The 23,208-nt window shown below is 36.7% G+C and overlaps 2 protein-coding genes across 4 annotated transcripts in view; one reads left to right on the top strand and one right to left on the bottom strand.

Moving 5' to 3' along the window:
* The first annotated feature begins 454 nt into the window (after positions 1–454).
* Positions 455–11,391, top strand: LOC113237189 (solute carrier family 25 member 35-like). Of its 2 annotated transcripts, XR_003311018.1 has the most exons (5): positions 455–707; positions 2,328–2,546; positions 3,835–4,033; positions 11,133–11,198; positions 11,286–11,391. XR_003311018.1 is itself a non-coding variant. In XM_026473521.1 (4 exons), exons 1-3 carry the CDS (start codon positions 560–562, stop codon positions 4,026–4,028), a joined length of 561 nt encoding a protein of 186 aa, XP_026329306.1. In that variant the 5' UTR covers positions 455–559; the 3' UTR covers positions 4,029–4,033; positions 11,133–11,206. The 2 variants fall into 2 exon arrangements, 1 of the variants encoding a protein (XP_026329306.1); XM_026473521.1 differs by lacking the exon at positions 11,286–11,391 and having other exon boundaries at positions 11,133–11,206.
* Positions 11,392–12,445: 1,054 nt separating this feature from the next.
* The window catches only part of LOC113237188 (solute carrier family 2, facilitated glucose transporter member 1-like), a 37,554-nt gene continuing 26,791 nt past the window's right edge, over positions 12,446–23,208 (bottom strand). For both annotated transcript variants that reach the window (XM_026473519.1, XM_026473520.1), the window contains 6 exons: positions 21,470–21,607; positions 21,007–21,212; positions 19,003–19,215; positions 17,903–18,002; positions 16,535–16,703; positions 12,446–13,645 (listed from right to left, as the gene is read on the bottom strand). In XM_026473519.1, coding sequence (XP_026329304.1) covers positions 13,531–13,645; positions 16,535–16,703; positions 17,903–18,002; positions 19,003–19,215; positions 21,007–21,212; positions 21,470–21,607 — 941 coding nt within the window. In that variant the 3' untranslated portion in view covers positions 12,446–13,530. The remainder of the gene's footprint in view (positions 13,646–16,534; positions 16,704–17,902; positions 18,003–19,002; positions 19,216–21,006; positions 21,213–21,469; positions 21,608–23,208) is intronic.

Below are 23,208 nucleotides of genomic sequence, written 5' to 3' on the forward strand. Positions count from 1 at the left end.
TTAGCGTGTGCGGGCTAGGTTTCTATGCGTTATTATTCTAAGGTGTAGATATAATATACTTACTGGCTAACACAGCAAGCTGTAGACATTCAGTAAACATAGTAAAGACAAACGAAAGTCTGAAGGGGCTACATCGGCCACATGCAGTGGAAGAAGTGACACATCCCTACCTTTGCTTTGTAAAGAATTGTGTGTTGTCGTTTTGGGTGTTTTTTTGTTGAATTGTAAAATTAAAATTGTCCCGCCTATTTTTAAAATGCGCGCTAAATTATTATTTTTAAAATAACCACCGACAATGTAACATTTTCAAAGGAAAAACGTTTTTTTTTATGGCATAAACCACACTGACTTTTTGACCAACCCATTTTCTTTTTTTTTAATAAGTGCGCATCTTGAAAAAAATATGATATACATACTTGTAATATAAAGCGCAGGTATTTCTTATCTAACCTTTAGGTTAGGCGTATACCGCATATGCGAAAGACGTGGCCTGACTACAGATTCAAACGGACGAACATCTTTAATAAAAGGTGCAGTGGCGGCGGGCGTCGGTGGGGCAATGGGCTCAATAGCAGGAACACCGTTCTTTCTAGTAAAGACCAGGCTCCAGGCGCAAGCTGCTAGGGCTATTGCTGTGGGACACCAGCACAAACACAGCGGAATGATTGACGCCTTGAGAGACATTTATGTTAAAGAGGGATTTAAAGGTAACTGAGTTATGGAAGAAGGTAGTTCACGTGATCATCCAAAGGAGGCGATTTTTCCACAGTAATACTTTTTTATAATTGTTCTATAGAATAAACTATTTTAAAAATACATTTTAAGTAACATCAATGTAACCATTGACTTACAATTATATGGACGTCGGGTCCGCGCTAAAAAGTGTCCGAACTTATAGGGCGTTAAAATCGTATACAGAGCGTCATTCACGCTTTAGTCTTTGTTTGTTCGACTGACGGCGAAGCAAGCAAAATTAGACAGTACTGCGATGACATTACAATTAAAATTCAACGTTTTAGCTTCTTCATATTCCTTTACATGTCACTACGTTTAAATAGGTTGACTCGGGACATTTTTTTCGTGGTTTTTGTATTAGACCCGTCGTCCATTTATTTGTAAGTCAATGAATGTAACAGTCAATTTTGCAGATCTTTGTGCCAAATGGAAGTTGGAACACTTTTGGGGATTTTTTTTATCAGAAAATTATAACTTTTTTACAAAAAAGTCCCAAAAAGTGTTCCAACTTCTGTTCCGGTAACCGATTTCAATAAAACTTGGCAAATAGATGTAATTTTTGAGGTTTCACTTTTGAGGTTTTTTAATAACTTTTTTATTTAAAAAGCCGACCTCAACCTTTCGTGGAATTACATCTATTTGCCATTTTATTGAAATCGGTTACCGGAAGTGCGCGAAACCGGATTCATCCCCTAACTTGCCACACTTAGAGGCGGAATATTTTCTTTAACTTTAAATGGGACCAATACAGAGGTATCCTCTTTCCAACAAAAAAGAATCATCGAAATCGGTTCACAAATGCCGGAGAAGTAATCGCGTGACATACACAAAAAACAGTCCAATTAAGAACCTCCTTCTTTTTTAAGTCGGTTCAAAGCTGGCTGGTGCGTGTCACTTCAACGCGCTTCTAAATATTGCATGAACGCGACTGCAGCACTTCTACAAGAGCGTCAAATTTGAAAGCGCCCTTATAATGCAATAATAAAATATGAGAATTCGACTGTAGAAATCATTGACTTACAAATATATGGACGACGGGTCTAATACAAAAACCACGAAAAAATGTCCCAAGTCAACCTATTTAAACGTAGTGACATATAAAGGAATATGAAAAAGCTAAAACGTTGACTTAAATTGTAATGTCATCGCAGTACTGTCTAATTTTGCTTGCTTCGCTGTCAGTCGAACAAACGAAGACTAAAGCGTGAATGACGCTCTGTATACGATTTTAACGCCCTATAAGTTCGGACACTTTTTAGCGCGGACCCGACGTCCATATAATTGTAAGTCAATGGTAGAAATCCTTGAATAAGAATAAATTCTTAACAAATACGGAAGATTTCGTTATATAACAACGTAATTTTGTAAAAAAAATTAATACCAATCTTTATTTTGAAGTCTAGCTGCCTCTAACTAAAAAAAAAAACTTTGCAACATGACTTTAGATCGTTCGCGGATTTCTCATACTGACACTGGCGATGATCGCCATAATTTTTGTATTATTCTTATAAAAAGGAAATAATTTTAACATTACTTTTTTAGTCACCTGCTTGTATTCGGTTTTCTGAAATTATTTCCACCAATTTCTTCAGGTCTATTTCGAGGTGTGCAACCTCAAATACCTCGGGGCGCAGTCGGCAGCAGCTCTCAAATGGTTAGCTTCGCTTACGCCAAAGAAACCCTTCACGAGAAAGGTTTCTTCACTAACTCACCCTTGCTGCTGTCATTTTTCGGAGCCAACCTTGGTGGCGTCGTGATGACATTTTGTCTGAATCCGTTTGATGTCGTCGCTACAAGATTGTCTAACCAACGTAAGTACTTGGCACTTTTTTGTTAAAAAAAAAAAAAAAAAGGTATCTTACTATTATGTCTCTTTCAAAAAATTGGTTTGGTTTTTTTAACCGACTTCAAAAAAGGAGGAGGTTCTCAATTCGACTGTATGTTCTTTTTTGTTTATATGTTACGCGATAACTCCGGTATTTGTGAACCGATTTTCATGATTCTTTTCCACCTCTAAGGGTGGCTGTTCACGCATGAAGATTCATTTTTATAAATAGCGCCTAAACTTTAATTTAGGAGCAATTATTTTAATGGTTGATTTTGCTATTTCTTCAATTCAAGGCGTTTTTCTCTCAATATATACTTTGAGTAGTGAGAACCGATTTTTGTTATCTCCAGTGCCAAGTATATAGTGGCGAACTAGGGGATAATTTAAAAAAAATTAGCAAATAGACGTAATTCCACGTACTTTTGAGGTCAGTTTTTTTAGTACTCTGTACTGAGATTATTATATTACCAAGTGACGGGACGAACAAGCCGCGCACCTGGTAGATAGCCACATGCCTGACCATAACAGTTGTAGTGTTACTCAGTGCTTTAAATCATTAAGACCTGGGGGCACTGCGCCCGTCACCCTGAGACATAAGTTGACAAGTCTCATGTGCACGGAACACAGCAATGTGACCATTACTGCTTAGCGGTAGAAATAGGTAAGGTCTTGCAAGGAGCTCTACTGCTGCTCAACTGGTACTAAGTCTATCAATTGATTTAGTGCAGTTTCAAAATGCCTGGAACATGTATAGCGGGCATCGACCTCGCTATCTTCTGCTTTTAATTCTTCAAAAAATAGTCAGCAGTTCTAAACAAGTTACTAGCAATAAAGCTCCTTGTGAAAGAGTTCATCCAAGGAAGTAGTACATTACCTATTTCTGCCGCAAAGCAGTAATGTCAGCATTACTGAGTTTCGGTTTTGAAGGCTAAGGGTGCTAGTGAAATTATAGACACGTGAGACTTCTTAACATATATCTCAGGAAATCAGGCACTGTGGCTGTGCATCTCAGATCTTTGTAATTTAAAGCTCTGAGTGACACTGCAACTGTTATGGATGGACAGTCGTGTCGTTTACCACCAGGCGCACGACTTGTTTGTCCCGTCACTTCGTATAAAAAAAAACAAAGACAGTCATATGGAACTATATCTTTAATTAAGCCCTTGACTTTAACCTTTTTTGAGGAGACATCTGTGTGTCAGTGGAACGTAAATGAGTTGATACAGATGCTACATAGATTCATGCAACTGCTTATTTCCTCTATCCCCTAGCGGTGGACGCACACAACCAAGGCAAACTCTACAAGGGAATGCTCGACTGTTTTTACAAAATGATAACCAAAGAAGGTGCCTCCTCATTATACAAAGGAGTTCTCGCCAACTACATGAGGTTAGGGCCTCATACGGTGCTGCTTTTGGTGTGTTGGGACCAGCTCAAGATCCTTGAAGACTATTTGAGAAGGTGACAAAGGTGATAGAATTAGTTTTAGGGGTTTATTCTCGTTAACTACAAGGTTCCGTCCTTCATAATTTTGCCAAAGATGGCCTAGGGTCCTGGGATTTTAAACCGTAGACTTAACATTTAATACCAGGAATGCATAACATAAGAGCGCCTTCAAATTAGACGCTTATAAAAGTACTGAAATGGCGCGGCAACTGCTGCCACTCCTATTTTCATACTACAATGTCTGGAAGCGTAGTCACTTAGTAGCCACTTTTTAACCGACTTCAAAAAAGGAGGAGGTTCTCAATTCGTCTGTAAGTTTTTTTTTGTATGTATGTTACGCGATAACCCCGCCATTTGTGAACCAATTTTGATGATTCTTTTTTTGTTGGAAAGAAGGTACCTCAGATGTGGTCCGATTTAAATTTAAAGAAAATATTCCACCTCTAAGGGTGGCAAACTAGGGGATGAATGACTTTTGAGGTCGGTTTTTTTAGGTTAAGTTATGCAGTAAAGAGATAGTGCAGTAAGGCCTAACGCGCGACTGCCACGCTTCTATAAGTGTCTAATTTGAATTTCATTCAAAACATTTTAGGTTAAATAAAAAATATAATCTGTCGTTTTCGAAGACGGAGTAAAATGACATTTGTAGGGTTGCCAATTTTCATAAAATTTTAAATAGTACTTATGTGTTATGTACTTGTTGTATATTGAATTAAAATGAAAACCTTTAAAATATGTCACCTCTTAGTATTTTTCATAAACAGTTCTAAATACAGTGTATGTATGTACGTGTATGAAGTTACAAAAATTGACAATTCAAATGAACTTTTGCTCAGTAATTGGATGAATAATGGTTCGAGGATAATTCACATGAAATAATTTAGGCTATTTATTCCATAAGCGTGACCAATATTCAGTCGATAGTCGATAGAATATTTATCGACCGCAATCACTAGCTGCTTGCAAGCGGGCAACACTTTTGCACAATTAACTGTCATTTTACTCCATCTTTAGAAAAGACAGACTATAACTTGACACGGACAGCCTTTAAACTTTCACTTATCACTTAGAGTCTATACATCCTCGAAGGTCTATGCGGTGTGTAGACACGATTCCTACAAATTTTCACGATAGAAAAAAACACATACTTACCTCGAAATTTTACTACAAAACCGTATTCAATAGGTACTTTACATGTACCAATGTTTTTTTATATATCAACTGAACGAAATGGGACACGTATACTGTACGATATACATATTTCAAGTGGCAATTTCTTTTGTACAAAAATAAATTCTGAAATAATAAAGCCACGTATAAAAATAGTTTATGTGAAGACTGAAAGTTGGCGATGTTGAGTCTAACCTTTTTATCGACATTACTCAATTGTATTTTCTAATAGGTTTTAATTCCTATGTTTATTTTATTATTTAAAAGCTCGTTACAGAACATGATTCCACTTCCATTATTGAAGTTAATGTTACCTGATTAAAAGTTGCTATGAATTATGTAGTTATAATTTTTAAGTCTTCCATGTTACAAAAGTAAGTAAAGATATTGAAATATTGTTATTTTGTTGTATTTTGTAGGTACTTTTTACTGTTTTTTGTTTACTCTAAAACTGAACTTCGACACACGCGACTCCGACAACATATTACATCGACATGATTTTACTCAGACATTACGTTACTCCAACAACCTTACCTTACCTTACCTTTTTTGTTACCTTTTTTGTCATAGTGATCGATATATGAAATCATTTCCTACGTGGGTTTGTAATGATGATTTTTCTTATCAGAGTACAAAGATTTTTTTTAATAAACACCTCGTCTGTGTTGTCGATGTAGTGCAGTGTCTGAGTAAAATCATGTCGATGTACAACGTAGTGTCTGAGTAAAATAATGTCGGAGTAACGTAATGTCTGAGTAAAATCATGTCGATGTAACATGTTGTCGGAGTCACGTGTGTCGAAGTTCAGTTTTAGAGTCTTTTTTTTTTATTAAACCAACATTAACTTTTTTAAATGTTTTATTAAGACTGTGAATGTGTGTTACGGCTTTGTATTTTTCCTGTACCTAATTGTTTTTTTATATATTACATAGGTAGTTATCTTGTTTAATTGACTTGTTGAATAATAATTGTTTATTTTACTAAAAGGTGTTTTCATGAGTATCAGTTATCAATCACCACAAAATAATTATAGCAATATACACACACTGAGCATACAAAGCCCATTTAATCGGTCTTCGATCATAGCTCTCTCAGTCACGTTTTTACGCGTCTGAGTGTGCTGAATAACCTTTGAATTGTAGCAGTGGAATAATTAACGCATTCCACTTTTCCCTACAACACCGGCACTGGTTGGGATGAATAAAATTTCATTTCCACTTATCCCTATCAATAAAATCTTGACGTATACGGTACATATCGAGTTCTTAGGTTTTCGCGATTGTTATACATAGGAATGAAACTATTTTTCCGGATTTAAATCGCGTATATTTGTTTTTTCAAACAAACCGACGTTTCGGGCCCTTTACAGGTCCCATAGTCACGGTTGACTGAGGTACAGTCTTCAACCAGTTATGTCTAATATTGATGCAAACCACCCTATTTTTTCACTATAGTTACAATAGTTATTAATTAAATACCTTATTTTTAATTTTACAAAGAAAACATTCCAATTTACGCTACATTAAGTTTTACAAATTATTTTATTGAATGAATTTTTTATTAAGTTTAATTTATTATTAATTATTAATAGAAATTAGAATAAATTAAAACATATTAATTAGTACTGCAGTCTTATGTCTGTTTGGGATTTTTCATTAGAGGAAATACTGGATCCCAAACTGGTGGTACGGAGAAACCATCTTCCCTGTTTAAATTAGGATGTTTTTTTAATTTCAATGGCCTCTCGCAACATCCTGGGTAGATAACGGACTTCTTTTGCAAGGACCTGGGGTTTGTCAAACTTCATTGAATGTGTAGGTTTGTCCATGACATGCTCGCAGACTGCAGACTTGTTTACGCGACGGTGTTTGACATCAGCTATATGTTCTTTGACGCGGGTACAAATACTTCGCTTTGTTTGTCCAATATAAGAGAGACCGCACTCACAGTCAAGCTTGTAAACTCCTGCATCCTGTAAGGGGATGTTACATTTCACGGGTCTCAGGAACTGAGAAATCTTCCTCAGGGGCTTGAAATAGGTCTTGATAGATGCGCGCCTGAGGACTCTTCCGATCTTGTCTGTAACACCTCTCACGTAAGGTAAGATGGCAGGTCTTCGCTCGACTGTTGGTGGTTTCACACGGGCTCTGCGGCATTGGCGTGGAATCCTCAACTTATTCGCATGTAGGACTTGCTTTATATGCTGAAGTTCCCCCGCCAGATGATTACTGTCGCAGACACCATATGCTCTCTGAAACAAAGATTTGCCCACGGTAGCTAACTGGCTAGGATGGTGATGGGAATTACCATTGAGGTACCTATCTGTATGGGTTTTCTTTCGAAATACAGTATGGCCTAAGGTGTTATTAGGATTTCTTTTAATTAAAACATCTAAGAAAGCTAAAGTACCACAATTCTCTTGTTCCATAGTAAATTGGATCTTAGTACTAAAAGAATTAAGATGGTCCAAGAAAGAAGGTATGCTATCTTTAGGTAATATTGTGAAAGTATCATCAACGTACCGTTTGAAAATCTTCGGCCTAGCTGGGGCCATGGGTAAAACTCGCTCCTCGAAGTCTTCCATGAAAATATCGGCAACAACGGGAGATACCGGGGAGCCCATCGCTATACCGTCAAATTGTAGGTAGAATTCATTATTCCACAATAGATAGCCTGATGTTAGGCAGTGTTCTAATAATTCTGCATATTCAATGGACATATTATGTTCCCTTAGCTTCCTACGTACAATTTCAATGCAGTCTTTTACTGGTAGGTTGGTAAACAGCGACTGAACATCAAAACTGACCATGGTGTCATCATCAGTTAACCGTAGATCTTTGATTCCACTGATGAAATGGTATGAATCCTTCACATGTGTTCCCTCTCAATGGTGACAGTACCTTTGCCATGTGTTGAGCCAGTTTGTAGGTTGGTGTGTCAATCTGGCTAACTATGGGACGGAGTGGGGTGTCAGCCTTATGTATTTTTGGTAACCCATACAGTTTTGGTGGTTTCACGGCGCAGGGCACAAACGCACTTACATCAAGTTTCAGCGTATCGGAGTGCTTAGATATTAAGTTAGTTGTTGTTTTTAATATCTTGGTGGTAGGGTCTTTCTTCACCTTTTTATAAGTGCTTTCATCCGATAGTAAGTCAGTTATTTTGCTGTTATAATCTGACGTATTCATGACCACCGTCGCTTTACCTTTATCTGCACGGAGGATGACTAATTCAGGATCTTCGCGGAAGGTCTTCAGCGCGTTATATTCATCTCGAGTAAGATTCGGTCTAGGCTGTTTATTTGAGCGCAATATTGACGAAACGTCTTGGCGTATTGCCTCCAAATCTTCCTTTCTCAAGTTGTTTTTAACTAGACAATCCTCAACGTTACAAATAATTTCTTCGTATGGAGCCACTGCGTAATTCAAACCCTTTTGCAAAACTGAAAAAGCAGACTGATCTAACGTTTTGAAACGTCGGTTTGTTTGAAAAAACAAATATACGCGATTTAAATCCGGAAAGATAGTTTCATTCCTATGTATACGGTACAGTTTCGATAAAAATACCGAAAACGGGATCTCCTCATCTAGCGCCCACGTTGCTAACTGCTGAACAACGGATAATGTCGACATTTACAATGGCCCCAGAGTATCTTTGAGAGATAAGTTTAAGGAAATTAACATTTTTACACTAGCGTCACAGCACATTAATTAACATGTATTTATGTTTGGAGAAATAGTAATTTCTTTATAAAAAATAATTAATAAGAGGAATAAAAATAAACCAGCTGTTCTTGATAGTCGTATTCACAAAGTCAAATTCATTTAAGGGGCAATGTATACGCTTCTATAACAAGATTCCGGTTGATATACAAAAATTTACCATTCACGAGGTTTAAAACATAGTGGAACAAAAACTTTATACTAGACTATTATACAACTTTTGCATACTTGAATGACAAAAATCGGTGATAGTAACTGGTTTAGCTCATGGAGGTAGTCTCGGTCTCTGATGTATGAAAGCAAAAAAATATATATTGTAAAAAAAATATATCGACTCCTCCTACGTAAAGTACTGTATGTCGAAATTGCCAAGTTTACAGGGGAGTGTTTTAAAGTTCTCCGTTTCATTCGGCAAAACTCGTTGCTCACACAGAGTGATCATCTAATAGATCATCTAACCGATATCTAGGATTTTATGATAGTGAGTAATGCTAAAGTCACGTGTTATGCTTATTTCAGTGAATTAAGAACTTTAAAAGGGTCCCCTGTAAACTTGACAATTTCGACATACGATACTTTACGTGGGAGGGGTCGATGTAGAGATCGCCAAATGAATGGAAATGAAATACTCGACTATGATTCTATTTTAGCTCACATCGGGATCAATTAAAACAGCAAGTCAATATGTTATCTTTATTCATTAAAAAAAATTAAAAAAGACTACAGTTGTATAAACAATGGAACTTATTGTAAATTATGCATTGTTGCGATGCGAATTAGAGTAAACTTGTGTTTATTGTCATTTATGGAAAGTTATTTTAAATCATAGCGTTGTCTTTATTTCGCGTTCGAACCAACTGAAAAAGGCGTCAACCTTGTACAACATATGGTGCCTTCCTACGGTCCGTGAATTCACGAGTCGTGCCGCATGCCCTTGAAGTTACGGACACGCGGTGAATCCAAGGGATTAAAGACGAGTCCGCACCGGCACGGGCGGTGCAACCCGTGAATCCACGGGCCGTGGGAAGCCAGCTTTCATCGTCTGGATAATTTATTAACAAATACACCCGTCTAAGCCAACATAACGGGTTTAACCAGTTATTTACTAGACAACTAAAGTATCCGGTGTTGCGCCTTGAAAATCGAAGATATCTTACAGATGTACAACATACACAGAGGTCGACTGGAGCGAGGATACCTTATTTAGGCACGAGGTTAAAGCAGTTTAAGCACAGTGCTAGCATAGTTTAGATAATAAAGTAATAATAATAATGTTTTGGACAACACGAATTACTGGCCTCAAATTAGGGATTTCCTGAGTGCTAAAGCAACGGAATTCGCTTTGGGCCACTACCCAAAACACCTAAACCATTTTACAAAATTTCATCTCCCAAATTAGTCGTACCGGGAATTGAACCCGGAACCTCCTCATCTAGTGTCCGCAGTGCAAACCGTAAAAGGAGGATATCCTTATATCTATATATAGTTAGTTTAGATTATAGTGACCCTCCCTACCGACCCTTAGGGTATACGAGAAGCGCACTATAACCTGTGCGCGCACAGGAACCTTACAAGTTCAGGTTCCAACCCCAGATCAGCCAGTGTACAGGGTTGTCACAGACCTTTGTCACTGGACTTCATCCGGTTCTCGAGAGGCTAGTGCCTCGGGTGAGTTACCCCGGGTGCACGTACAGTACCCTCCCTGTTTTCCAGATAGGTACCGAAGCTGTAGGCACGCTCATATCCCGCTGCGCAAGCACAACTAGCGGTTCCCACCGCTGAACGGTCGACTCTAAAGTACACTACCAAATCTCACCATTTTGTTACCGAGCTGTAAGGCACGCTCACTTCCCGGACAGCATAGTTTAGGCAAGAGAACACTTAAGCAAATTTAGTCAATAAAACCTAAGCAATTTGCACCATTTACTTAACCTAATTTTATGCTGCAGAAATTGGACATTTACGTATTCGTTCTTAAACGTGAAACAGACAGAAAGCGGGTGTTGGTCGAGCGAAAGCGGATCTAATTCCGTGTACTAATTAATACACGGTATCATTATTATCGGGTCTAAACCCGCCACACGTACCCGCACTCGGTATGTTGTCGTCATATAAATACAATTGGACCCGCCGCGGTCCCGACCCGATTCGCGCCCGACCCGCACCCGCTCTCTGTGTTCTTCACTTTTTACTAGTTTCAACATAACTAAATTATAGTTAAGTTGTTACAGCCTTGTTACATTATAATAATCAGCAGAAAAGATACATGGACAGATATTCTGGACCGCAAAAGACGTGTAAGTAAACATAGCACCACTGTGATTCTGTTAAATATTTAATTGTCCTTTTGAGACGCTTTACACAGTAACACAGTTATTTTATAGAATCGACAGACTTTGAAAGCGCAGATGAACAAAATTTTCAGTAATATGAATCGGCAGCCTCTTCAATTACAGATAAACAAAATTACCCGTAATATGAATTGTTAACGTCTCGCAATAATTACTAGCATTATTGTGTGTTTATCTTATTACCATATTACAGCAGTCTAATCGAGCAAGGCAAAAGCTAGTCGTTTCTCCTAAATATTTAGCAAACTTCTGTCAATGTTGCCGTTTAAACTAGGTATTTTTACTAATTATAATAAAAAAGTTAAAACTGAGGTTGATAAATGGCAACACTGAGTCGGGAAGACAATGTCTACGGGGCTGTAAATTAAACGGGAAGACAATGTCTACGGGGCTGTAAATTAAAAATATACAGACTTTGAAGACAGTCATTGAGGCACTTAATTAATTATATTAATTAATTAATGGCACTTAATGTGCGTTTTTTAATGATATTGAGCGTACTTTATTCAACCTTCTTCGAGATTCTCTTTACAATTACATTTTTACTCGGCCCTATTACCCATAAATATAATTTGAAAAAATCTGATAAGTTTTTAGACTTATTTCAAGATCTTGTATTCAATACACAGATCCATTATACCTTTTAATAATTATTCTGTAACTTATACTCCTCGTCCACATTTTTTCTGGCTTATTGTAAAGCCTATCTTATAATAAACATATTACTACATGAATCAATAAAATTAAAACAATAGTAAATAATAGCCATTGACAAAAACACCTGCAACGTCGCATTCAACCAAACCATCCACAAATTGGAAAACTAAAATTGATAATTTTCGCGATCAAAATAAATAACAAAAAAATTATAATTGAGAATAATAATTGATCATGACAGCGTTATTAGCATTTGACTACTTATCTTCATCGAGTATATAACCAGAAATAGAGACGAAATAAGGGCTATCCATCCCTGGCAACTCAACAGGAAAATGGGCCGTATATCACTTTTAAATATCAACTCTCGTTTGCGCTGAAATCACAAATTAGACAGCTGAAATAGTACAGCGCCAACAACTGACCTGTGTGTACGTATCCGTATATTGAAAAAATATTCTGTGTTTATTGTAATAAAGATAATATCTCTAACAATGGGGGGCTGTTCCATTCGGGGTGTGAGAAAAACAGCAAAACATCTAATTACAAAACAAACGGAATCACATTTCATCGGTAATTAAACATTAAATTACGTAATTTTTCGTCCATTATAGCAAAGCTTCAGTTAAACTGGTCGATTTGAAGTAAAATAATTGACGACATCAGTCAATTGTTTCGAGTTCGGGCTGGCATCGGAGCGCAGTTGTCACCGTAATAATTTGGCAGAATAGTTTTCAAACAAATTAAGTGACATTTCGTCCATATATCTGGTTACATACTCGATGCTTATCTTTATATATGTCTCGACTACTAATGTCACTTTATAAAAACCGAGCGACGACGGTCAGATCTATTAAAAATACTTGAGAGAAAACATATTTTAAAATTTTTCGTTATAATTCAATATAAATATTGAAATCGGCCTGTTCTTATTAAAATGTATATGAATCAAAATTAATTTCGATCCTAGAAGTCCGACTGTCAAAATAAGAATAAAGAGGGCAAGAACGGAAATAAAATGTTGTAAGTTCACAATCCAGACATTTTTGTCGAAATTTTACCTGCTTTCACAAACCATCGATAAAACAGCCGAAAACAACTACCCTGCTAAAACTGGGCACACCAGGAAAACCGGAGTTAATTTATTTCCTCTAATGCCACAGTACAAGGAATTCTCCAGTTGTCGTTGCTTTGGTATCACAGTACAGAGAATTTCCTATAATTCGTCGCTCTGGTAACACAGTACAGTGAATTCTAGGACAAAAAAAGAGTTTTTGCTGTTGTGGTACCATATTACAGGGAATTTCCAAAGAACAATACCAAACTACTATATTCATTTTTGTTGTTCCGTCTTCAAAAAAGACATATAAGATTCACTTTGTGTTCGCGGATTATTTAAATTACTTTTACTAGATCTAAGTAACATGTTACTCTATTAAGTACGATTGAACTTGTGTCGTAAGCAGTTTTCGACATGTATTATGGACTTTAAAACTTTTCCCCGCGTGTCTAGGCTTCGATGTTCCTATGATTCACCTATGCTACTTTGATCCTGACAGACAACAGAGACAGCTCAGAATCTAGACATTTTAGAATACCTAGACCAGAGAGTAAGATAGGGTCAGACGCGCGATAATTCGGGTTCGAAGAGTCGTGTAGGGCGCGAACGGAAGCCGCGATTGCACAGTGCTGCTACTTTTGTTGGCGTCTTTCCTGCCGTCTCCGGGAAGTACAACCTACAATAAAACATAATTTAATAAAGTTTGCAATAAAATAACAATAAAATGAAACAAAATGACATTTCCTTTAAACTCAAATATATCTTAATTAAATTGTTATTGAATTGACATTCAATTATTTTTTGTGAAATTACTCCACTAGTTTGTTATAATTATTAATACAAAGATCGAACACTCAGAAAAAATTCCTTCGATCCGGTCGGATTCGAACCGACGTCTTCTTGCATACCGTGTCAGACGCCACGACTAAAAAGTCGTTGAAAGACCAAGTACAAAGACACGACGCAAGCACATAGAAAAATTCGTGAGGTTCGTTGGTTCGTTCCGTGGCTTAGTTGGTATAGCGTCTGGCACGGTATGCAAGAAGACGTCGGTTCGAATCCGACCGGATCGAAGGAATTTTTTCTGAGTGTTTTTTCTGAGTATTCGATCTTTGTATTAATAATCAAATATATATTGTTATGATTCTTAATACAAAGGTCGAACACTCAGAAAAAATTCCTTCGATCCAATTTTCCTGAGTGTTCGATCTTTGTATTAAAAATTATAACAAACTAGTAGAGTAATTTCACAAAAAATAATCGAATATCAATTCAATAAAAATTCAAATATATCTTTTTCATAGGAAAACAAATTACACTTGAAATAATTACAAATGTATAATATTATAAATCGACAATCTCGATGCCCTTAGCTTTATGGTTAGTATTGTGGGCGCCACAGGAAAAGGGTCTGTGTTCCATTTCCAGTGAGGCGACCTTTTTTGTTCGAGTGTTCTGGGCACACCAGGAAAACCGGAGTTAATTTATTTCCTCTAATGCCACAGTACAGGGAATTCTCCAGTTGTCGTTGCTTTGGTATCACAGTACAGAGAATTTCCTATAATTCGTCGCTCTGGTAACACAGTACAGTGAATTCTAGGACAAAAAACTAGAGTTTTGCTATTCTGGTACCACATTACAGGGAATTTCCAAAGAACAATACCAAACTACCATATACATTTTTGTTGACATAATTTGTATGCGTCTTTTTATGAAAAATATGTGAAAACATTTATAAATATAAATAATAGTTTTGGGTTTACTATTCTGAGAAGTCTGGAACTAAACATATTCCAGTTTGAAGTTTTGGAGGTTAAGTGTTAGGTAATTGAATAAAATATATTCGGTGTATTATTATATCAAAATAAACTACAGAAGCCTTAAACAGAGTTATTAGAAGCTAAATGGTGCCGTGGTTTTGTGACGTGAAAGTTCGAGGAAATTATTTTATATACTGGTGTGGTCAAAAGTCATGAAGTTAAGCCATAATAAAAAAGCTGAATTAATACATACTACAGACTATTGTACTGGTAATTCGGACACAAGTTATGTTATTGAGAAACGTGCCATCTATCCTTGATTTCGGGAACTTTTTTGTCAGTTTTACCATATTCTCGCGTGGCATTTTGGAGAAGGAATTATCTACTTCATTTTTTTTAATGAAGTAGTTAATCTCTTATTACAAATCGGTCGAATTTTTTAGACATTTGATATTACGTGAACGAACTTAATGTGGCCCATATCCATACGTAGGTACTGAAATTCTTTTTTTGGCGGATAGATGTCGCTCAACGTTAAGAAACTAAGAAACTGACAGTTGTAGATATCAGTCCGGTTACATACTAGTTAGTCATTAGAGTTTCTTTTAAATATGATTTTATTTCCAGACTTAGATAGGCGGCTATTATAATTTGAAAAACCTAATGAATTTATTTTATTTAAACTTGTAATTAAGACATTTGAAGACGCTAACGAATTCATTTAAATGTGATTTTTGCCATTGTTCTTTGAGAACAAGTAATGGGCGTGATACGTGTATGCATTAATAAATAAAAATCAGTATATTTCCTGTAAGATATCCAAATCCAAATCCAAAATATCAATATCCAAATTTTGATTTTGAAAACCTTGTTAGTACAAGCACAACAAGTACGAGTTGTACTTGTAAGTACAACTCGTCATAGTTGACGAGTAATATCGTATTCACATTGACCTGCGTATTCACAAAGCTCCTTACATGCGTCACGTATACCATAGACAAAAATAGAAGATCACATTCCGTTCCTACCATTTTTGTTGTATCAAATGTTACATACATACGTAGACGCAATTGGCGAACCTCAATCACTACGCTCTTGACAAACTTGCATCAATACTTCCTGGACTCTTTTATTTTTAAGTTTAGTGAAGCGACGTGTTCTTTAGCTCCGATATTTATCGAGCCAACAGATTATGTAACGAAGATTATTCAAGTTGATAAATTTTGTTACTTGTCTAATAAATTATAATGAAATGAAATAAATTGAACACTTGAATCCTTATTAACATTAATTATTAATACTTGAGTACCCAAATTGTCTAGCGCGACATCGAGATCCCAATCAGATAATGTTCTTTTTTGAACCGGCTCACATTCACGATTAAAACTTCTTCATTAATAAAATCGACTATTGTAAAAAATCGAATCGGAAACGCATTAGGACATCACTAATTGATTAGAATTTGAGCTGTAAAAAGTTAAATTAGAAATAGAAACCATTTATTGTAACGCCACATTATAAAATAAAACACAAAAACAAAGACTAATATAACTAAAACAGAAATAACACAAAGAACAGCGTAAAAACATTTCAACAACAAGTTGCATAATACTATACTGACATGTGTGCGGCTGTGGCGTGTACAAAAGGATCCCATTCAGCTAAAGTCACAACCAAGGCTAGGTTGTGACGCTGGTTTTCAATGGGCCCTAGCCGAGTGAATGAGAGTGACAGACGTATGCGTCCCGGAACAGATAATAAAAAACAAAATTAATGGTTGGACGGCGTATAGTGTCAATACTTACTTCTGAAAAACGAACAGCAAAGCAGTAATCCCCGCGAAGACGAGGAACGAGAAGGGCCCCATAGTGTCGCGCATCAAAGGGAAACACATGCCAATGAGAAAATTGCCGCCCCAGTTCGCGAGGGACCCCCACGCCATGCCTGCAGGTCGGGGCGCCACTTCGAAGATCTCTGCCGTGAGAACAAATGTCCTAGGTTAGGTTTTTATATTATTTTATGACTTCCGTCATATTTCTTACAGATGTCACTACATTTTCAAAGCAGTAACACAACGTTCGTCAAGGGCAGATTACACAGGCCGGGGGGTTCTATTTGGCACCAATCAACTAACACCACATCTGTGGCGAGGCATCCATATAACTCAATTCCCACAGGCTTACCTAAAATTTTCCACGTATCATCAAATATTATAAATATTTAAAAGTAATACACTGCATTTTGTACTTAATTTTAGGTGTACAATATAGTTAACCAGTGAAATAAAGAATACTGTAGTGCGATTCACGTAAGTTCAAGCTATCAAAATATCGTTGAAGTTACGTAGTCGTTCGATCGAAGTCCTATCCAAAATTGGTATTCACGTATCACCTCAACGAACGTTGATCTGAATAGAATCGGAACGTAACTACTAGTGAACGACATCTTGGATTGTGAAATTTGACATTCAGTCATCGTAAGTCTAATGAAAGAACTGTCAAACTTGTAGTTTAGAATCAATTTAAGTCCGATTCATTTACCAGAATACGACATTCGGATCGAACGACTTTAAAATTTGACTCATTGAAGTTCGACTGTCACATGTGAACAAGAAAAAGCAGAACAACTAAATCGCTACGATATCGTAACGGTTTGTTTACGTGAATCGCACTACTAGTATCTTGTGTGCAAATGTGTTGTTTAATGTCGCCAAGGCGCCACTTGTCAAGACACTTGTTAAGACACATGTTTTTAGTTTTGCTCCGGCTTCACGAAAGACAATTTTCGCGCCCAGCCACTCCACATATTATATGTTATTTTATCCCTACCACATATTTAACCATTTTCTTGTACAAACTGATAAACACTTTTGATTTGTTCTTCCATAAGAAACCACCACTTTTTAACGATTAATGGCCACGACCCTTGTAAACCAGTTACGTATTGCCAATATATTACAATCTACTATAAATCGTTTTTAAGTTCGTCGAGATCTTCTACATATTCTACTTAGGTCTGTCGGCTACAATTCGAATAATTGATCAGTCACAGAAAAAAAATATTACAAATTATTAAAATTCAGAAGTCCGTGTTCAACTTATCTGAATTTTTTTGTCACGTCAACTTAAGATTGCTTTGAAATAATATGCTAGATAAGACTCGTGTAAACTGACCGGACGCGATGAAGTAAGGTATGGGTCCAAGGCCGAAGCCGTAGGCCAGCACGTAGCCCAAGACGGCCGCCATGCACACGCACGACATGCCCGCCACGTGCTGCAAAAGCAATAAACAAAATGTATGTTGTCTCTTTCTAACATACAGCAGCGTTAACACGACAGGGCGCAACTTGCACAAGAGCGACATATTGCTGTTGTCTATTCGAGACTACAGGGTGTTATTGACATAGTATATTAAAACAAGTAATGTAACTCCGCCTAACAACGACCTCGGTGGTCTAACGGTAACAGTAGAGCTTTTGAGAGAGTTCGTCCAGGGAAGTACTACCACGTTAACTATTTCAGCCACCAAGCCGTAATGTGAGCATTACTGCGTTCCGGTTTCGAAGGGTAAGAGTGCTTGTGAAATTACAGGCACATGGGACTTGTCAACTTGTCTCAGGGTGACGGGCACAGTACCCCTAAGATCTTTGCGATTAAAAGCTCTGTAAGGCACTGCAACTGTTATAGATAGGCGTGTCGCTGTGATACTATAAAAAAAATTGCATTTTGAAAATTTGGAATTTGAAATTTTGGACAGGAAAATGAATAGCCTTTTCTCAGACTTTGCCGCGCTCATAACAACTGACATAATCATCTCAAAGTCTGCATTGCATTGCATTTTATCATGCACTTATAATTGGGAAATTATATCGCTTCCTCAAGTTTGTACTCATTAGTAACACATTGAAATAATAATATCAATTGTTATGGGCGGCGCAAAGGCAGAGAAAATACTATTATTTTGCTAAACAAAATTTTAAAGTAAATATAAAATTTCATGGTCTTCCTTTTAATTAAGATGCTATATTAGTTAGAAGAAAACAATCCCTATATTTGAGGCTTTTAATCAGTACAGTAAAATTACAGGTGATTTTTTTTTCACCTTTAGCGGGTTCGATTCCCCGTTCAGGCAGGCGATTATTTAAAAGTCTTTGAATGCAGTTCGAATTGTTTTTAAAATCAAAATGAACTCTTCTTTCAGTCAAATTATCACCCTGAATAACGTCGTTTGTAATTATTGTTTTTTTGAATTGTATTGCAAAATGCAGACTAACCAAGTAGCTCATAGTAGCAGCGAGAGCCGTCAGTATGACCGCACTGGCGAGCACGGAGCACAGCAGCAGTGGCCTGCGGCCGACGCGAGGCAGCAGCCGCAACATCAGCAGCGCAGTGCACACGTTCACGGCGCCGCAACCGATCGTCGCGTACTGCGAGCTCAGTTCAGAAAGCCCCGCTTGCTTGAAGATCGTTTGCGAGTAGTAGAACACCTGGACAAAGATGTCAGTTTAAGGCGATCCACCGGAGGAGTTCGGGAAAACTGTTTTGCTAGATTAAATGATTTAGGTATTTATAATTAAATAAAAGTCTTACAAAAAATATACGATACACGTAAGGGTATTGTCTACAAAACGGGCTAATTTGTTACACGATATGATGTACTTTATCCGATCATATAAAATTCTAAAAACAGGCTGAAGTAAAAGTTTAAAACGAATAATATAAAAATAGTATTTTTTTTATATAATATCAAGTGATGAGACGAACAAATTGGGATAAATGTAATTCAGTTGAGAACCAAAATTTAGCCGGTTACCTGAAGTACTTAAAGAGAAACATCTTCATATAAAAATTATGTACAGTCGTATACACAAGATACCTGACCCCCCAAGCCGTATTTGTCGACCTTTGATTCTGAGCACAAAAATGTGGAGAAAATTGTTAAACAAACTTAATTTTAAACCTGTGAGCTGTAAAATTTTTTTTGATATGACTCCCTGGTCGTCTCATTAGTGAATGACATTGTAAGAAAGTTTTTAAGCCAATTTGATCTTTAACGTATAGTTCTTACTTAAATACAGAACGCAAATTTCAACCAGCTTTAGTAAGGCCGTCGTGGCCTAGCGGTATAAGGATTGCTTTGCAAGTTGAGGCAAGCATGGTTCGAGTCACATTCAAAATAAAGTATTATTTAGCTATGACTATATAATATTGTATTTTTTTAACCTCTGGATAGGTGTAAGAAATGTCTAAGTCTTGTTCATACAGAACAATAATTTCTAATTTTAATAATTCCGTTAAGTGCGGCATATCAAAACAAAAAAGAAAACTTAAAAAGTTATAACGTTGAAAGTAATTAAAACTGAATAGATAAATGGGAACGAAACGTGGAACAACGCGTAAGCACAGAAGACACGATCGAATACAAACTGCAGAGCGATTTCGTGATATGTTCTCTCCATACCCACCCCACGCTTTATTAATAATATCTAAAGGCAATTTCTAGTGAGCAAATATTTGATTTGTTAACGTTAACATTAAAAAGTGAAACAATGCTGTTTAAAATAAAACAAAATAGTGCTCGTGGAATCGAACCACGGATATTGTAACTGACAGACGATACAACAAGACGCTCGACCAATTGGATGTTAAATGACGAAATTTAGTATTGGCTTTAAAAATATGTTGATCATCTTCAAGCAACATTCCACTGTATTGCTTATACAATAAAGTTGAAAATGCTTTTATTTTTTGTTTGTTCAATACGTAAGATGGCTCTCAGAACCAAAAAGGTCGGTTTGGGCATGTTAGGGGATCAGGTATCTCATGTATTTGACTGTACAAAGTTAATAGCAGTAGAGCTCTTTGTGAAAGAAATTGTCCAGGGAAGTACTGCCACCTTAACTATTTCTGCTGCCAAGCAGTAATTACTGCGTTTCGGTTTAGAACGGTAAGGGTGCTGCTGAAATTACAGGCACATGGGACTTGTCAACTTATTTATGTCTCCGGGTGACGGGCGCTGTGGCAGTGCCCATAAGATTTAAAGCTCTAAAAAATAAAAAATAAAAAATTCATTCGATCCAGCTGGATTCGAAACAAGCGTCTTCAGTTCATTCATTCATTTCAACTTTTCTCTGTGTTCGATCTTTGTATTAATAATTATAATAAATAATAAGGTTTCGGATTTCGTTCAATATGATTCATTTATCTCATCTGAAGAATTAACTCTTGGATTCCTTCAAAATGTGCGAGGGCACCAGATATGGCAAGAGAATAGTTACCGCGTTAATGCCGCTGGTCTGCTGGCCGGCCTGCATAGAGCAGACAAGCAGCAGTGGCAGGCGCAGCTGCGGGTCCAGTAGGACCCTCATCATGGTCCACTGCTCCGAGTTTACAGCCTGCGCCTGCGCAGCGCGGAGCTCTTCACGCAGTTTTTCTACGTCTTCCGTTAGGATTGACGCTGAGACGCCGCGAAGGCGGCTTAATTCTGAAAATAGAAAATTTAATTAAAGAATAAAAAGGGATAGGACTTATGTAAGTATCAACAATAGTAGATACGAATTGCCATTACTGAACCACAGGCACATAGTGAAAATGGACTCCAAAGCCCTAGTCAAAGGGTTAATAACCCAACGCTCATTTTGTCGAGAAGTCACGGAGTTCAAGTTCGCCTGGCAAGGTTGTGGCCAGTTTGTAACGAGCTAAGGCCCACCGCTCTTTTGCATTAAAACCTTCTCAACTCACCTTTTAAAGCAGTTTGTTCATTTCTCTTAACTACGAATAGGTACTTCGGACTTTCAGGTAACATAAACAGTAGAGGTAAACAAATAATGACTAGCAATGCATAGACGGATAACAGGTAGGGCCAGTCGTCGTCACCGCCTGTAACAAACATTTACGAAAATTTGAAAAAAATTACTTACATGTAGTATATTCTTTATCTAGGGACTAAAACGAGTACTTTCAACTGTAGGTACGTACTGTTGCCGCGCTGATCCGCCACGCGTAGGTCCCGGGTGGGGAGGAATATTTGTATGCTCTTCATTTATTTCTCTCGTGAGTTTGGGTGTAATTTGTGGTTGTCTATGTGTGTCCATGGCACCCGCGACACAGGGTTTCCCTAGTGCGGGGCTATGAGTGTGTGCATTATTATTATTATCGATACCTCCAATGAACAATACGCCATCTTTATTTTTTGGTTATTTTCTGTAATTTTTGTAAACAACCATATTTATTTACTAATACTGTGCTCCCCAAATTTTGTGAAAAAAAAATCCAAAAATTAGTTGGCGTAGTGTTTATTGGAGGTATCGTTATTAAGCTGATCCCATATAAAATATATAACAATAATAAAAATATCATATATCACAGAACAATAAATACAGTAGAAGTGTTAAGTTAGCGTCTGACATGTGCCAACTAGGTCAGTCCGCCATTTTCGCTTTGTATGATATGGTTGTGTCACTTTCGAAAAATTATCTAAAATTCTAAAAAAAGTGTTTTATTGTGCTGTTTTGGAGTGCAAAAATGATTGCCGCACCAAAAATATTACCTATAGTTAGAGATGGGTCATGGATAAATATCATTGGAATAAATACTCAGGATAAATATCCATTTTTACTCGATATTTATCCAAAAACGTGGATAAATATTTTTAATCGTGGTTTATAATTATATTTAGTAAAACAAAGCATATTTTTAAAACACTTTGTGTACCTTCACAATTATAAACATTTATTTTTTATATCACGTGTTTTAATTAATAGATTTTGTGTGTGAAATGTGAAAGAGAATCCTTAGGTTATTTCAAATCCAAACATGACTTTATTTAGTACGCAGTAGACACCACGACCATAAAGGTGGGTCGCACTTTATTAACACAGGATAGGTCACATCAACAAGGGTTACAGTCAATTTGATAACTTTCCGTCAATCGAATTTTTTATACCACTCGACTTGAAAAACGTTGGTAGAACAGTGTTGTTACATAACAGAATGGCAAAAACGTAATTATTTAATAAAAAATGAATTCTAATGAATTTTATTATAAAAAACACAAAAAATAATTATCGATGTTTTAGGATAAAATGATATTTATCCTTAGACGGATATTTATGTTAGTGTATCTGAAATGTTTTTGTTAGCACGTACGGACGGGTTTGCTGCTGTGCTTAGAAAGAGGGTTTCTTCTCTTAGACAGAGAGTGCTAGATAGTACCAATAGCATTATAGCTGCTATAGCTCGTAGTTGCGACTCGTCCATACTGAGACATTGGATTTCAATTATTAATAATTAAGTACCTATATATAATATCTAATTCTAATTTAACATTATTCTAATTCTATGGATTTGTTATGTCTGAAATAAATTATTATTATTATTATTTATCGAGTAAAACCCCATCTCTACCCATAGTGGTACTTTATATCATCGGACAGTCTTATTTTAATAAATGTTCAATTTACTATTTATCGAAATATTTT

This window comes from Hyposmocoma kahamanoa, unplaced genomic scaffold, assembly GCF_003589595.1.
Source record: "Hyposmocoma kahamanoa isolate Upper Pololo Valley unplaced genomic scaffold, ASM358959v1 93, whole genome shotgun sequence".
In the NCBI taxonomy this organism is placed as follows: Eukaryota; Metazoa; Arthropoda; class Insecta; order Lepidoptera; family Cosmopterigidae; genus Hyposmocoma; species Hyposmocoma kahamanoa.

What these genes read in the sequence shown, in the direction of transcription:
- LOC113237189 (XM_026473521.1), top strand. Translation starts at nt 560, where the DNA reads ATGGGCTCAATAGCAGGAACACCGTTCTTTCTAGTAAAGACCAGGCTC. An exon ending in TGTTAAAGAGGGATTTAAAG is followed by an intron (nt 708 to 2,327) that starts GTAACTGAGTTA and finishes CAATTTCTTCAG; the next exon opens with GTCTATTTCGAGGTGTGCAA. An exon ending in TACAAGATTGTCTAACCAAC is followed by an intron (nt 2,547 to 3,834) that starts GTAAGTACTTGG and finishes TCTATCCCCTAG; the next exon opens with CGGTGGACGCACACAACCAA.